We start from the raw sequence: 13,185 nt of genomic DNA on the forward strand, positions 1-13,185 counted from the left end.
CAAAACTCACTGTAGATATTTGATGTTTATTTTTTTTGTGCATTTATAATAGAAAATTAAGCCTGTGGCACACATGGAACACATCCAGCATTTCAGTGATTTAGAGGTATACTTCAGCCCCAAAATGATCATGTGTAAATCAATTACTCCCCTCCTCATGGTACGCATGCATTTTAACTAAAGCCTTACTATTTAAAACACTTCCACAGCGCCTGAGACTGTTTATGCGGAAATGTTTTAAATAGTAGCATTTCATTTGAGGACAACTGTATATGACTGCATTGTATTTGTGGATGAGTAACTCAAACAGGAGTGAATCATGACATTGGATTTTTTTTTTTTTGAAGAAATGATGATTATGTAACGCATTAAATGTGAAATGTATTATATTCAGAAGCATGCTCACTCAATAAAAGATAAACAATTATTGTACAAAAAAAAAAAATTAAAATACAATTTCAACAAATAAATAAAAAAATGTTGTTAAAGGGAAATGTGTTTAAAGAGGATCTTTTTCTGTCTCACATGTTACAGGACCAGTGTGGGGATCTAATGGCAGAAATTAAATATAATATTTATAATTATGTGTATTATCACCTGAAGAAACTAAGCATCCTTGTGTTTTTGCTCTCTAAGAATGAACCTGTATCTACACAGGGAGCAAGTGTTCTTTCAGGAAGCCCACAATAGAGTGATCCAGGAATGAGTCCTACAACCCGGAAATTAGTTCGCATTTTACTGCTCCCGGTTGCCTCGTCACAAAGTCAATGGGTTTTTTAAATGGGTTTTTCGTTGGATGCCTGATATAAAGTCTGTGGTTAACACAAGCCTCAGGGTCTTTCACTTTTTGTGCTATGACATAAAATACGTCAGTAAATACCCCACTCCTGAATTTTGAAGCTTCTCTGTGTCTTAATAAAGGCGGTTGCTTACAAGTGGCTCAATGAGACTACACAGCATCATCACACCAAGCTGTGCCGAACATGGCCTTAAAGTTTTTACTTTTGGTGACTGTACTTAAGCTTCAATAATCATGCAAGTGGTGTTCATTTGTGAAGACTATCTTGCAGAATAAAATGTGTAAGTATAGACTTTTGTTTTCGTCAGTTATTCAAAATCCAATGGAAAATTGGATGTAAATCCCACTGGCTTTTTGGTGATGTAATCAAACTAACTTTAAATTACATATGGCAATACATATTAGAGCGACGTTGCGTCGACAGCTACAGAAAGTAAATTTGCCATTTTGTTACATTACAGGGAGGCAGGGGTGTAAATATAGACAGTGCAGGCAGTGCAGGTGCCCTGGGGCACAAAAGGTGGGGGGCCCATAGAGAGGGGCTGGGCTCTCCAACAATGTGTTGGGTGGAGAAAGGGCCCTTATGGGTGATTTATGCTTGTGTTCAAAGAAGCCATTTGCTATATATGCCCTTGAAAATGGCAATCCCTCTTTGTCATGTTTGTTTTTTAATTTTTGTAAAATAGTCAAAAACATCTATAACAAAATATGCTTATTCTATAACTATAAATCAACTATTCTATAAATTTACTATTCTATAATTTAAATATTCTGTAACTATACATTAACTATTCTACAAAATAAAATATTTTATAAATCAAATATTCTACAACTATATTATAAATCAAATTTTCTATAACTATAAATCAACTATATTATAAATCAAATTTTCTATAACTATAAAAAAATATAACTATAGATCAACTATTCTATAAATTTACAATTCTATAAATTAAATATTATATAACTATACATTAACTATTAAATAAATCAAATATTCTACTACTATATATCAACTATAACTATATAAAAACAATTGTATAACTTAATCAACTCTATATAACATCCATAACACAACATCTTTATAACATCCATAACACGTCTATATAACATCTATAACACAACCTCTATAACATTTATATAACATCGATAACACAACATCTATATAACATCCATAACACAACGTCTATTTAACATAGATCTATAAATCAACTATTCTATAACTATAAATTAACTATTCTATAAATCAAATATTGTGTAACTATAAATCAACTATTGAAATTGTTAAATTAAATAAATAAATTCTTAATTTCTTATTATCTAAGGTAGTTTTTGTTACAGACCTGCTCCACCCTTACACCCCTTCCTGCAGCCTCCGCTCTTCCAATGCCAATCTTCTCACCGTCCCCAAGACCAAGCACAGAACCTGGGGGGACAGAGCCTTCTCCGTTGCTGCCCCCACCCTCTGGAACTCCCTCCCAAAACACATCCGTGACTGCACTGACCTCCCATCATTCAAATCACTACTCAAAACTCACCTGTTCCGTTCTGCTTTTAATGTTTAGCTACTTTTTTATTCATTTATTTATTTATTTGTTTTTCACTCCCATTACTATTCCTCTTTGTCTTCGATGTATTTTGCTGTAAATTGTTTATTATTGTTTTTTTGATGTGTTTTTAACCTATTCTGTAAAGTGACTTTGAGAACTTTGGAAAGCGCTTTATAAATAAAATGTATTATTATTATTATTATTATCATTATATACAGTGTTGAAATTATCATGTGCTGAGAAGATATGTGCATGATAGCGTGCACTAGGGCCCATTGTAACTACCTTACACCTCTGCAGGGAAGGTTATCTGTGGAAGAATGCTGTATCAATGTCATCACACACAACAAATTCCATGACTTTTCCCAGACCTGGAAAATGTGATTATGAGATTCCATGACCTTTCCATGACTTTGGGAGCCCTGCGTACAACATGCTACCTACAGCCTGAGCAAATAACCCCCATAGTCCTATTTTATTCCCATTACTTCCCAACATGATTATTTCTGGATTTTTTCAACCCTATTTTAGTAAGAAGATAAGTTTTATTAGTGGAAGTGATGGCAGGTGGAGTCCTCACCCTCCTGTACTGTAGGTGGTGTATGTGCAGCTGTGTCTCTAGCTGTCATCCGCCAAACTACAGAAGAAACATGACAACAAAAAACAGGAAGCGTCAAATTTCAGATGTGCCAGTTTTACAGTTGAATCAACCACATGGACGCCATGTCATTGGATTGTGTTTATCAGATGTATCATAAGGTTTAAGCTTGTTTGTTAACTCGCTGCGTCCCGGGAATCATGAAGAGACAGTGATAGTCAAAACCACTGGCGAGGAACAAGGAAACAAGGAAATGCCACCACACGTCCTGAGGTTACATGTCATTACTAAAGCTGTTAGCTTGTGTTGTGTTTTAACGATAACGTCACACATTAACGTCTTGTCTTTCTTTAGGACCGGGGCGACTGTCATGGCTCTGCCTAAGGTGATACTGGATATTACCCGCATTATCTGCTGAAGTTTCCGTGTTGTAAGAGGTTGAAGAGAGTGAGGAGAAATGGCTGATGTGATCACCCTCAGCTCTGACAGCGAGAAGGACGACTCTGATGTGGAGATTATCGGCTGCTACAGTAACGTCATGACCAAAGATGACCCTCTGCCTCTCACAGCAGTGCGAGTGCACGTTGACGACATCAACGTCTCACCGGTAAGCTAACAACGTAGCTACTCGACCGTCGCGTAGAAACCGGTGCTAACGCTAGCTAACTTTTAATGTCCTCTAGATGTCGCTGCAGCTAAACCTTAGCTAGCTATTTAACGCAGCTTAAACAGGGAAACGCCAACAAACACAGCCATATGGTATGTCTCAGGTGCAGCCTGCTCACTTAGCGCCATCTTCAGGCAAGGAAACGTTATCTCCTCCATTTTCACTGGCTCGTCACAGTGAGGTAAAGCTAACAGTAGTCGTTAAGGTTAAAACCTGACATGTTATTGGGCTGTTCGTGTTATTATAATAACATTATACAAATTTTAACTTTGTTTTGTACTGTGTCTATTCCCATATGCTTGTCATAATGAAATATTTTTATTATTTGAACACTAGCTATGTGCCCCTGCGCTGCTAGCATTATCTGCCCCACCTTGGCTAGCTTAAATTAGTGTGTTAAACATTGCGATAATATTTGTGTTAGTGTGTATATCCATATTAGTTATGGTTTGTACTCCTTAATGTAATATGTTTTTCAATATTTTATTCATTGTTAACTTTAGCTAACATTGAGTGCCCCCAGGAATGACTCCTAAAAGCCTGAACGAGTTAGCATTTTAGCACTTCCGGTTCCCTCCTCTCAAAGTTAATGGGTTTTTGTTAAGATGCTTGAAATAAGGTCTGTGGTTAACACTAGCTTAAGAAATGTTCACAGTTTGTTCCACAACATAAAATGCTTCAGTAAATACCCCACTCACGAACTTTGAAGCTTCAGTGCCTCTTTCAAAAGGTCGTTGTCAGTCATGTGACAGTAGAGTAGTTTGTTTATAGCCTTTTATTTCTGGCAACTGCATTTAGGCTTCACTAATCATAAAAGTGGTGTTCATTTGTGAAGATTGTCTTGCTGAACAAATGTGTAAGTATCATAATTGTTTGTTTGCCACAGAGCTTATTTTCACCAACAATCAAAAATACTATGGAAAAATCCCATCCGCTTTTTGACGAGGGAACCTGTGTGATGCTTATTTCCGTGTCAGCTTACAGGCACTCTGTTTCCATATTTACATATTGCTCATTGATAAGCATTGTTGCCCACAATGGCCTTATACACCCAGACACATACTGTAAAAGGGAGTGCCTCCTCTGTAATAAGGGTATGGAAAACTCTTTGACAGGTGACAACTCTATACCTTACGGTGAACAGCTAACCTGCTCTGGAGCAGGTTAACTTCAGAGACTCAGATCACAACCTGTCAACGTCTCAACCACTGACCAATCAGATCAAGTGTCCCGACATGTACAAAAGTGCAGAGTGACAGGTAAAAAAGAGTAGGCCCATATATAATGTTAGAGGTCAGTAGAATCACTTTATTGTTCCAGGGTTCTTGTCACACTCTGGTTTTAAAACAGAGCCTCTATCAAAAGGAGAGATCATTTACACCGCTAAACACATAATGATGATTTAAGCTGCATTTTAACTTAAGCAAAGTTTAGGTTTTTTTTTATCCCCAGAGTGATAGCTGACAGTGTGGCTATATTTATACTTTGATTTCATCACTGCTGCTCAAAATAATACAAGACACCTGTGTGATGATAACTGGAAATAATAACAAAAGATTTTATTAGAAAATGAATCCACACAGTGTTAATTGGCTGACATTTATGTCAGATAGACCTCATCAGTCTTTAACTAGGCTACTTTTAAGTTAAACTGGCTTCATAATACAGGCCTTAGAGGAAGGGTCCTAACATACAAACACAAGTTTGTGTAAAATTCAGGACTTTTTTTGTAATACTTTGTATTTCTGAACATTTTTAACATTCAATAAGTACTGGAACAAAAGAAAATAAAGAAAAGTAGTAAACAGGGAAAAGAAAAACGGACCAATATGAGGTCATGGGATGTTTAAAAAGTCATAACACATTTTCTTTATTTAAAGTAGGATTTCACATATGGTGCATACAATAATCATGTGAAATTTGTCTCAATAGCTTAATAAACACACACCATTTTCTCCACCATTTTTCTCCCAACTCTTTTTAAAGTCATATAAAATAGGTCATCTGTTCCAGAAGATCTAAGCGTGTAACAGTATTAACAAAGAGGCTAGCAGTGGGGCTGTTTTTCTGGAGCCAGTATTTTGTAATGGCCTTTTTACTTGCTGCCAGCATGATCTATAGTACGTAGGTATCATCTGTACTTAGTCTGTCAGGAATTTGTCCAAGATAAAGGGATGTGAATGCTGTACTAATATTAAAACCCAAAGTTTTTGAGATGATTGTCACTATTTCCCTCCAGAAAGTCTGAATAGAAGGACAAGACCAGAAAATATCAGCATGGTCAACCATGATTTCCCCACATTCCCTCCAGTAGCATAGCTGGGTGCCATTTTGTTTAGACTTCTGTCTGGGCGTGATGAAAAAGTGAATCAGGTTTTTCCGGGAGTTAGTGGAGGTCGACTGTATTTCCCAGGCATTCAGCCTCAGTTGTCATTCTAGTGTCCAGCTCTTTTTCCAATCGTTTCACATAGTCTGTAATGTCCTTACTCAGTGATGTGATGCAGTGTTATATCTTGCTTATTAAACCATTATTGCTTCCTGAGTTATAAGCATCAATAAATATACGAATGACAGTTGGTGGTTCTCTGGGATTAATAAGATTCAGGATTTGACATTGTGACTTTGCCTGTAAAACATCTGTGCCAACTAAACAATATTCAGAAAGCAGATCCATGTAAATTACAAAAAGAGTGCAATGAATCACCTTATAATTTTACACACAACATGTTCAAAAATTCACAACTAACCAATGCTACAGTAGCATTTGTACTTACTTTGATTTATGGTCAGCCAGTAACTATATTCCTTTGAATAGGCGAGGACAAATGTGTTTATACCGACAGTATCAGATGCCATACACTCTGTAGTTACATAAGCAGCCACATAATTTATTGATATGTTTATTTTTCCCTTTTCTAGCTTTATATTGACCTCAAGGATCCTAAATGGACTCTTCCAGAGCTGAAGTTGCGTGCAAGGCGAAAATCCCCTGCCATGACAGTGGTGGACCTGACTGAGGCCGATGTAGATGATGAGACAAAACGGGAGACGGCTAATTTGCCACCAGATGACCCTCTAATAGTAAAAGAAAGTGCAACCAAAAACCAAACTTCAAACAATCAAGATTTTAACTTACAGAAAAGCTCTTCAAGAGACCCAACCATTACTGCGCTACAGCCGGACTGTAGTAACTTAAAGCCAAAGAAGAGGCGCCTGGACTCTCAAACACAACACCAAGAGCAGACTGATAACGCAAACCATCACACAGCATTTGTAAGACTGAGACGATTGCCTTGTCTTGAAACTCATGTTGCTTTAAACAAAAATTGCACACAAATGTCACTGCACCTTAGTCAACTAGACAATACAAGGGAAACTGCAAAATGCATTAGTAATTTGAGAACTACCACAACAAATGGCCCTCACACAGATCCCTCATTAGATGAGTCTCCTCCTGAGGTGGTTGAATCTCTCATCAGACAGGAGGAACAAGAGAGCAATAATGAATTTACAAACACACAGTTAAATGCTAATATATCTCAGCATCTGCAGAGCCCAGCTGACCACCCCTGCTCAGATAAAGGGGGCACTGATGCAACCTCAAAGGAGCACAGCACTCATGAAGATGAGAGGGATGACTTTTGCTCATCCGTGCTCATCCCTTCTCCAACATCCTGTTCTCCATCTCAGGATAAAGCACAGGGTTCCTTACAAAGAGAAGTCCTCTCCTCCAAACTGGAACAACTGGGATTAGACAAAGCAGAATTCAGTCAAAGCCATCTCTCTGATCACTCATCCTCGCACTTTCCTACCACTCTACCGAACCCTTCGGAGCCTTATACCCTTGACTCTCTGTCCCAAACAGGTACCATATCTCATAACCCAATGAGCCAAGTCGACCCAGCGCCCACCTCTGAGTCTACACTAGCTGAGAAAACGTCTGAGTGGCAATTGGAGGAGGTAAACGATGACGAGGCCTCTAACAGCTCTGACTGTTTGCGCTTTAGCATCCCCAGTGAACCTCCTTTATCTGAGAACATGGATGACGAATCTGGGGCCGGGACATATAGAGGCGATCTGATCATTGACAGTCCTGTGTCTCTTCTTTGGCAAGAGGGGAGTGACGGAGACGAAGGGAACAAAGAGAGCAGATTTGATATGGACTTCAGGGCAGCCAGTAAAGAGGACAGGCAATTTGTGTGTCCGGTTACACTCAGGAAAATAATGTCTGGACCAGCTCAAGCACTGGTAAGAGACATTTCTCCAGATCTTTGCTTTTTTTTCTGCTGCTCTCTTCACACATGTGCTAGGCTGAATTTACAGCATTTTTTTCCTTTTTAAGTTTTTGTTTTTGTTTTCTTTTGTTGTTGTTGTTTTTTTTTTTTTAGTTCAATGAGGAAGATGAGGGATTTGGAACCCCAGAGGTGCTGTGTCGTCAGAGCCTGAGCCTGGTTTACAGTACCATCGATGAGAGCTACCCAGAGGGCACTTTGCAGCTCTTGTCTGACCTGCTACAGCCTGGTTACTATCCCCCCAGAGATATCACCTCCCACCTGCTGCGTGGCATTCTGCTCGACCCACAGTGTCCTTATCACTTGTGCGTGCAGGCCTTTAATCTGTTAATGAGGACACAGAGGTGAGGTAACCATAGGAATAAGAGTTAATAGTAGTGTGTTATATATAGCTTTTCCTATTGAAATTCTTGATCTGACCTTTATGTTCTCTCCACCATTTACCTCTCCCCTTTCCATCTTTGAATTCAGAGATTAAATCTGCTTTCTAATTGCAGACATCACATGGCGGATAAAACCACTATTCCATGGGACTGGGAGTTGTTGACCTCAGTCATGACCAGTCAGGTACTGTCACTGAATATATACGGCAATTTAAGGCACCACCAGTGTTGTTGAACAAGATTGTTTTTTGATAAGATTTTGGTTGCTATATTATGAAATAGGCTTTTTAAAATCTTTTCTCGTGTGTCAGTATCTTCTGGAAGAACCAAAGTCACATTGTTGCATTGAATAAACATATTTACAGATCTCAGTAAACCGGCACTTGTCCATCTGTGCCCCTCTTGCTTCCTTAGGACCATACAAAGAGACATCAATGTGAGGTTGTGCGTATGCTCCTGGAATATGTTGTGCAGACTTTGGAAGATGACTTCCAGGCCAAATGCTCCATCTCTGCCCTCAACCGCTCCATCGCCAAGGAAGTATTGTCATGTGATCAGCAGTTCCATTGCATCAGGTGAGTATGGTAACCTGGGGCCTGTATAGCTAAGTGCAGTTAGAGGGTTAGTCAGCTGACTGTGGACTTAACCTTAGAGTTTTGGTTTTCAGTGTACATGACCATGATAATATACTGTTGACATTGTTTGGAAGCTGTACTTTTGTGATACTCTTTAATTGTATATTACTGATAGGTGTTACTAATTAGTCCACTGTCATTTACATGTCACCTCTCAATGGGTCTCATTCACATATAGTGCATATGCACAAATCTGTTTCCTTAACCATGTATCTAAACATATTAAGCCGGGATTAATCAATATTTTCGTACCTGAATTTGTTTGTACTCAGCAAACAACTTTAGAACTGACTCAGACCATGTCTTCACACAAATGACGAAGGCCTGACTGTCTTTTTCTTCTAGACAAGTCGACTAGTCTAATTTAAACACCAGTTTAAACATCAGGGAAATTAGTCGTTCGGAGCCTCCCTAGTTTTTATAGACTTGGCCCATCATGATCAGCCACTCCCACCAATTTCTAGAGCCATGAAATTACACACATGTAGCCAATGTCAATTGTTAGCCAAATGGTTAATATAAAAGAGTCTGATTTACCTCCGAGCAGGTGTTAAAATATCTAGCCCTACTGTAAGATATTGCAGTCAGTGTGTTCAGGAGAGAGTGCGTCTTCAGAGACGGACATAACTTGAGAGAGTGACAAACGGCTTATCAGCTGTTTCTGACTGCCAAGACAAGATTTGCTGCTGCTATGCAATTTCCTGGAACAGCATCAAACCGATTGGACACTCGATACCTTCTCAGGTTCAAGTCATGTCTGCCATTGGTTTCCTGGCTACACTGACATATCAGAGGGAAATAGCAGATCAGGCTGGAGCATATTTCCTTATATAGAGACATAGGGGTGTGGCAGAATGCTGATTGCAGATAGTGGATACGCGCCTGTCAGTTTAGAATCATTCTAACTCACTAACATACCCATGGTGGTAAGAACAAAATTGGCCAGTGCACACTTGTCATGAATCAGACAGTAACTTTGCATGCTCACTTATTATGTGCACACAGTAAGAACATTTCTACACACATATTAGTGAGTGAGGCCCAATGTGCGGAATACTGCACAGCAAACTTCTTCATAGCATGTTTACTTCAAGGCACCAAAACATGTTAACACACAAAGAACCGTTCCTATACACTGTCTGTTGTAATCTACACTGACTGTGCTTTCTGCCACTGCAATGTCGGAATTTCCCTGTGTGTCTTAGAGTGGCCTCTGAATTTAAATACACTGCTCTTCTCTGTTGATATTATATGTTCTTGGGTGTTTGCCAAAAACCCAGCCTCCTGGGTGCTCTAAATGAAACTCATAGCTGCCGAAGGAAAGCAAGAGTTAACACAGCTGGTCAGCAACCAGGTTTGTGAGAACAGATATTTCAGATTATGGTTCGAAAGATCGTTATTTTAAACAGGCAGACCACCAAAAATTTAAACTCGCTATGAGATACATGCCAAATTGTGACATAATACATAATTACAAATCAATTTATGTCAGGCGGATCACATTACAGTCCATAGATAAACATCAGTGCAAGTTTTTAATTTATATTTTTCATTTGTTATAGTAATACTGTTGTTGTGTTGTTCTCCAGGGATGTCATCAAGTGGCTCTTTTCTGCCATTATAAAGTCAACAGAGCATCGAGAGTGTAAAGAAGCAGCCAAAGAGAGAGATGAACAAATCAGGTGAAATCCATATTTATATCTATACATACCATATCATGATGGCTGCTTCAGTGCCTCCGTTTTTCCAATTCCAAGTTTTTGTCTCGTTGTCCCATGCAGAATGGTGTTCATCTTCCAGAGGATGCTGTCCTTGGCTCTGGAGGTGGACCGCTCTCCAGCTCTAAACTCGGCCAAGCTGTCCCAGGAGCTCTTCCATATGCTCATCAGCGATATACCTCGACGAGCACACAGGTGAGGAGGAGAGATCAGACGAGGGTAGGAGGCAAGATAAGCAGGATATCACCGTCAAGGGAAAGCTATATAGCCTACCTTTTCCTGTGGATTGTACCACTGGAGTAACCATAGACTTGTACAGGTGTCGGTTATGATTTTTAATTATGAAATTAGTACATTTAATGAATGGACAAACAAAAAGGATATTAAAATATATTTTCATTCATGTAAAAATAATTTCAATATGGTTGCTTAACTGGCAATGTAGTTCAGCATTTTATAAATAGTTTTTAAATGTATAATTTAAGTAATGTCTGATGAAACACAGAAACAATATATAATTATTCTAACGGCACAATATGCCTCTTTCCCCTAGTTTTCCAAGCAATCACTGACTAATCTGTTTCTGACTCCCAGAATGTTGTTGCTCGAGAGCCTGCAGAGCAAGCTGCTGAGATGTAAGCTGTTGGAACATCTGTTGGACTATGCATGCCCAATGAAAATCTCTCTGCCCATGTCACTCAGTCTCCTACTTCACTTTCTGAAGTTCTGCACTTTGGCACCAGACCCTTCGGTGAATATCACTCTTGCATCTTGTTCTCATTGTCACCTTTTTGGCCAGCATTTGGTCTTCACGGATGTAGTGGTGTTAACATATCTAATGTAACAATTCATTCTGAGTTAATACCCCCACACATTTACAGATGTACTGGTATTACTGTTATTTTACTGGTATTAGTTTACTTTTACAATTCCCCATTAAGACTTTAGGATGTATCTTTTATTTACGATGGGGAAATCTAACACTTAAAAGTTAGCTATTCAGTGCAACTGATCGATGACTGTATTCTCCAGGACGGTACTGAAAGGTGGCACAAGTGGGAAGAGCTGGTCCATCTTCTCTGGATGCTGCTGCTCAGCTACAACAAAGCAATGAAAGGTGAGATGTTGGTCAATTCCAACACAGTGCACAACAGCAGCTACAGCTATAATCATAAAATGGCTCCCTATAAATTATGTTAAATTGAAGAGAACATCATTTTTGGTCGTGACAGATAAGCTTGTCTGAGAATGATGAGACAAGTGCTCATTATACACAGCCACAGTTCAATAAATTACAAAAAAATATGGGGACTCAGGTGATCTTTTCAAAACCAACATCTTTCCTGAAGAAGCCAGCTTTCGAATGTCCTGCTGCCAGGAAGCAGACAGTGCTCGGAGCCTGTGGGAAACCTCAGACTCCAGCGAATGTGCAATATGTGGTGTGATGCCATATGGGATTGTACTGAGCTGCTTTATTGGGATCTTCTTTTGTGCTGTAGAGAAAGAAAAGACAGTGTTCTTAATTTGGTTAAAAAAGATCAAACAATAGCAAGATTATTCTGATTATGAGGTCAAACGTCTCTCCCTGTCCTCTCTACTTATCATTATTCACCATTATTTTCCACTTATATATTTCTGTCTTTGGTTAATCAGTGGCAACTATTGTGCATGAACTCTAGTGAATACTTTTTTGAACGTCTTGAGTTATATAAAATATAATAGTGGTAAACGTTACACATATTTTTTTAACATTCCTGTGCTGTCCTTAAGATTTTATGTGTTTATTTTTTGACTCAAAGTCACCTGTATTAAGATTTTTCTGTCATCAATAAATATAAACTATATTTGTGATAGTCTTTTAACCGCTGATTTTATCTCTCCTGTCCTGGAGACTCCTTTTAAGACAGGTTACATACATTTTTTTAATAAAAACATACCATATCCCTCAATAATATATACATTTCAACAATAAGCCCACTTTGGTTTACTCCTGACTTCTTTAATTTGTTACGCCCAGGCTATCTGTGCAACTCAGTCTCCGAACAAAGAGGCAGAGTCGTCAACTTGGTCTACAAGCCAGATGATATCGTATCCAAGCCCGCCATTTGTGAGGCAGTGGAGGCCTTCCTGTCCAGATCCCAGGCTGACATCGGCCAAGCTTTACCTCTCCACGTGGAGGAGTCCCTCACCTATCTACAGGATCACCTGCTAGATGTCTGTCAGTGTTGAATTTTAAAAATAAAAATGTGTGTGTTCATTTTCTTGGACGATTAATAAACCATTGTACTAATTTAATATTTATATATTTTTGTAAGAGTTGAATAAATAAACGAGTTGAATTTTTTTTTGTATTTTAAATAAAGGCCTTTTTGGGTCAGTCTGATTATAAAGACATGTGGCATCTCTTAATTGCTATAATCTTTGTATATCCGTTTCTCATTAAGGACAATCATCCCATGATCACCATACAAATGAAGTCATGATGTCATTATTTTGACAACATTTACTTTACTCTTGTTAACTGCATAATCTGTAAATAAGCC

General features: G+C 38.6%; 1 protein-coding gene across 2 annotated transcripts; it reads left to right on the plus strand.

The window, feature by feature from the left end:
* The first annotated feature begins 3,006 nt into the window (after positions 1-3,006).
* On the plus strand, positions 3,007-13,019 carry simc1 (SUMO interacting motifs containing 1). Of its 2 annotated transcripts, XM_050041948.1 has the most exons (11): positions 3,007-3,220; positions 3,302-3,554; positions 6,534-7,862; positions 8,003-8,250; positions 8,404-8,473; positions 8,704-8,864; positions 10,514-10,606; positions 10,706-10,837; positions 11,237-11,393; positions 11,675-11,759; positions 12,660-13,019. In XM_050041948.1, the coding sequence occupies exons 2-11, from the start codon at positions 3,405-3,407 to the stop codon at positions 12,869-12,871; spliced, it is 2,637 nt and encodes an 878-aa protein (XP_049897905.1). In that variant the 5' UTR covers positions 3,007-3,220; positions 3,302-3,404; the 3' UTR covers positions 12,872-13,019. The 2 variants fall into 2 exon arrangements, with proteins under 2 accessions (XP_049897905.1, XP_049897906.1); XM_050041949.1 differs by lacking the exons at positions 3,007-3,220; positions 3,302-3,554 and having other exon boundaries at positions 7,474-7,574; positions 7,729-7,862.
* Positions 13,020-13,185: the final 166 nt, after the last annotated feature.

This window comes from Epinephelus moara, chromosome 4 (genome assembly GCF_006386435.1).
Source record: "Epinephelus moara isolate mb chromosome 4, YSFRI_EMoa_1.0, whole genome shotgun sequence".
NCBI lineage: Eukaryota > Metazoa > Chordata > Actinopteri > Perciformes > Serranidae > Epinephelus > Epinephelus moara.

Bases quoted from the DNA above. Each gene is read 5' to 3' on its own strand.
- simc1 (XM_050041948.1), top strand. From the start codon at position 3,405: ATGGCTGATGTGATCACCCTCAGCTCTGACAGCGAGAAGGACGACTCT. The intron at 8,251-8,403 runs GTGAGGTAACCA...TTCTAATTGCAG, and splicing joins CTGTTAATGAGGACACAGAG to ACATCACATGGCGGATAAAA. The intron at 10,838-11,236 runs GTGAGGAGGAGA...TCTGACTCCCAG, and splicing joins ATACCTCGACGAGCACACAG to AATGTTGTTGCTCGAGAGCC.